The sequence below is a fragment of the Gadus morhua genome, chromosome 3, assembly GCF_902167405.1.
Source record: "Gadus morhua chromosome 3, gadMor3.0, whole genome shotgun sequence".
Taxonomy (NCBI): Eukaryota; Metazoa; Chordata; class Actinopteri; order Gadiformes; family Gadidae; genus Gadus; species Gadus morhua.
Window position 1 is genome coordinate 7,760,637 of NC_044050.1, and position 3,070 is coordinate 7,763,706.

The following is a 3,070-nucleotide window of genomic DNA, read 5'->3' on the forward strand; positions in this document are numbered from 1 at the left end:
GACAATGCTCTGACCACAGATGCTGGGTGATGCAATCACACAAAACGTTGTCTGTTAGAGAGAGAGAGAGAGAGAGAGAGAGAGAGAGAGAGAGAGAGAGAGAGAGAGAGAGAGAGAGAGAGAGAGAGAGAGAGAGAGACACACACACACACACACACACACACACACACACACACACACACACACACACACACACACACACACGTAGGGATAGACACACACACAGAGACAGAGAGAGACAGACACACAGAGACAAAGATGGAGAGAAGGTGAGAGAGAGAGAGAGAGAGAGAGAGAGAGAGAGAGAGAGAGAGAGAGAGAGAGAGAGAGAGAGAGAGAGAGAGAGAGAGAGAGAGAGAGAGAGAGAGAGAATGCGAAAGAAGGGCATGCTTGTGTTTGATCTCACATTCTTACAGCATTGCTTGTTCTTGTGTGATTGTATTAAACATGTTTTTATCATGTGTAAAGTCTCATGTAACATTTTCGAATGCACACCTCAAATGTAAGCATACATATTTCAATAAAATTCAGAACACAAACAACATTTCATCACCCATCAATCACATTTCTCAGGCAAAATGTATTTGGTCAATAATAAAACATTGTGTGTGTGTCCATTATTATTACCTGTTTCTCCTTTGACCTCTAACACTGTCCCTGTGTCCCATGCTGTCAATTGATGTCAGTGCACATCATTTGCAGCCTTTGTCCGTATCTGACCCTTGACCTTTCCCAGAATGCCACGGGTCACCGACGAGGTCATTGTGCCAAAGCTTTCCTCACTGTCCGTGTCGCCATTGCAAATGGAGGTTGTCGGCGAGTGGCCCAGCATGAACAGCGAATGGCTGGAGTCTATGTGTCGGGGGGCCGCGCAGGAGTCGGGCCGGGCCGGATCTACCGCCGGAAGACGGCTGGGGGGCAATGGAACGCTACTCTCAAACCGTTCACTGGAGTCCCGATCCTCCACAGCCCCGCCCTCTCCCTCCTCCTCTTCCCCCTCCTCAGCCTCCTCCTTTTGGGCCTGGTCCTCAGGCGAATGGCCGGTCTTTTCAAGGGCCTGGTCCTCGAGGAGGCCGACCAGGAAGTTGATGTACTTCATGGCCAGCCGCAGGATCTCGTTCTTGCTGAGCTTCTTGTCGGTGGGGTGTGTTGGGATGAGCTTCCGGAGCTCCGAGAAGGCGCCGTTCACGTTCTGCTGGCGCCAGCGCTCCCGACTGTTGGTGAACACACGGCGGGCCAGCTTCTGAGGAGGGCCTGGCACATGTGCGTGCACACACCCCCACACACCCCCACACACCCCCACACACACACACACACACACACACACACACACACACACACACACACACATACACACACAAACACACACATACACAGACATGTGAGTTCACACACAAGCATAAACACCGCAACACACATGCAAACACACAAATACACACAAATGTACAGAACCACAAACACATACACATACATGCACCCACAAAAAATCCATGTACCCACACAGACAAAGAGAAGATGGGGAGGCAGTTATGTATCAAACTCATGAGCTGGTCTTTGAGATACAACCATTTCACTGGAACACACTCAGACTCACAGTCATTGAGTTCCATCTCAAAGTGGGAGGAGGGTCGTCTTTTCATCCTGCTACTGGGGTATATACCGTAAGCACCCCCAGGCCCTAGGTAGGAACTACACAAATAAAAAAAGACATAACGCAAGAGTGACAATTTTAATATTGAAACTGTATATTTGTGGCCACACAAGAAAGGCATTAAATGTATTTGCATTTGCAGGGGAAAGTAAAACAAAGTAAAGTCAACACAGAAGAATTGGCATCAACCAATGACCATGTCAGGTCCCTTCAGCAAGTCACTTTCTAGATGCTCTGAAAAGATCTCTAGATATACTGAAAGCATTCTGGGGGAATGATTAAGGCTGCCCAGGGATTGGTGGAAGCTGTGCGGTGTTTCACGGCTGTCATTGTTAGAGTATGAAGTTGGGACATTATCTTTAGGCCTGTTTCGCGGCCCGGTTCTGCTACAAGAAGGATATTGTATTCCCACATCTGAAGACAGCTTGGGAAGAAGAAGAAAAAAGAGACCAGCTTCATAAGTAGCTCCTTAGTTCCCTTTTTTTTGTTTAAAATAGAATTATTCTGGCGTCACTTTGAATAGATCGAGGGGAGAAAGATGGTGTGGGCTATTAAAATGGTGGCTACAGTCTTATCATTATGGGTAAGGGTTCAGCTCATAGAGCGTTATGCTTTCAGTTATATTTGCCAGAACCTCATGTTTACATTTGTTAAGTAGAAGTTTAGTTTTTATGTTCAACAGAGTGATGACAATGGTGACAATTTCATTCTGCCAGTATTTTACAATATTATCTACGGAAATGTTTATTTGTGTCATAATTTTAAAGTATCGTATGAGGAAATTATCTCGACTAGATTAAGGACTTTTGAGCCATCACTAAACTTAAAAAGCAACAGCACTGAGAATGAGGCAATGGGTTGGTAAATCGAAAATAATGGAAGCTTTACAAAGTTTCAGACACAGTATATTTGCATCGTGTGTGGGGATGAATGGTGTGGTTTCTCACCGGGTGAAGAAAGGGTAGAGCTCAGAGTACTGTAGTGGGAACAGGTTCCCTAGGGAGGGGCCATGGGGTCCCCCTGGGCACCCACCCAGGCCCCCCGTTGATAGGGAGGTGAGCTGGGTGAGTCGGATGCCTCCGGGGGGGCCTGCCAGGCGGGGGGGGATGGGGTGGAGGGCGGTCAGCGGGGTGTGGGCCAGCGGGAGGCGGGGCTTGCTGTGGCCCAGGCTGATGACGGGGATGTGGGGGGGCAGGGGAGCGGGCGGGGCCCGGGGGGAGCGAGCTGCGGTGGTCTTCGGGGATGCTGTGGATGCGGTCGTCGGGAGCAGAGGCGGGGGGGAGGACCGTAACGGGGGGAGACGGGGTGTGTAGGATGCTCCCGTCTTCGTCTTCATGGTCATGGCCTCACCTTCTGCACCGGGGCTGGGAGATGCTGTTGTCGTGGCAACAGATCCAGCTCTGGGGACGTTGTCATCGG

The 3,070-nt window shown here is 49.5% G+C and overlaps 1 protein-coding gene across 1 annotated transcript in view; it reads right to left on the bottom strand.

Moving 5' to 3' along the window:
• Window positions 1-436: 436 nt before the first annotated feature.
• lyl1 (LYL1 basic helix-loop-helix family member) overlaps window positions 437-3,070 on the bottom strand; it is a 5,223-nt gene continuing 2,589 nt past the window's right edge. Inside the window, exons 2-4 of the mRNA XM_030351997.1 lie at window positions 2,599-3,070; window positions 1,595-1,689; window positions 437-1,254 (exon numbers count right to left, since the gene is read on the bottom strand). The exon at window positions 2,599-3,070 is cut by the window's right edge and continues 956 nt beyond it. Of these exons, the coding sequence (XP_030207857.1) occupies window positions 683-1,254; window positions 1,595-1,689; window positions 2,599-3,070 (1,139 nt within the window). The 3' untranslated portion in view covers window positions 437-682. The remainder of the gene's footprint in view (window positions 1,255-1,594; window positions 1,690-2,598) is intronic.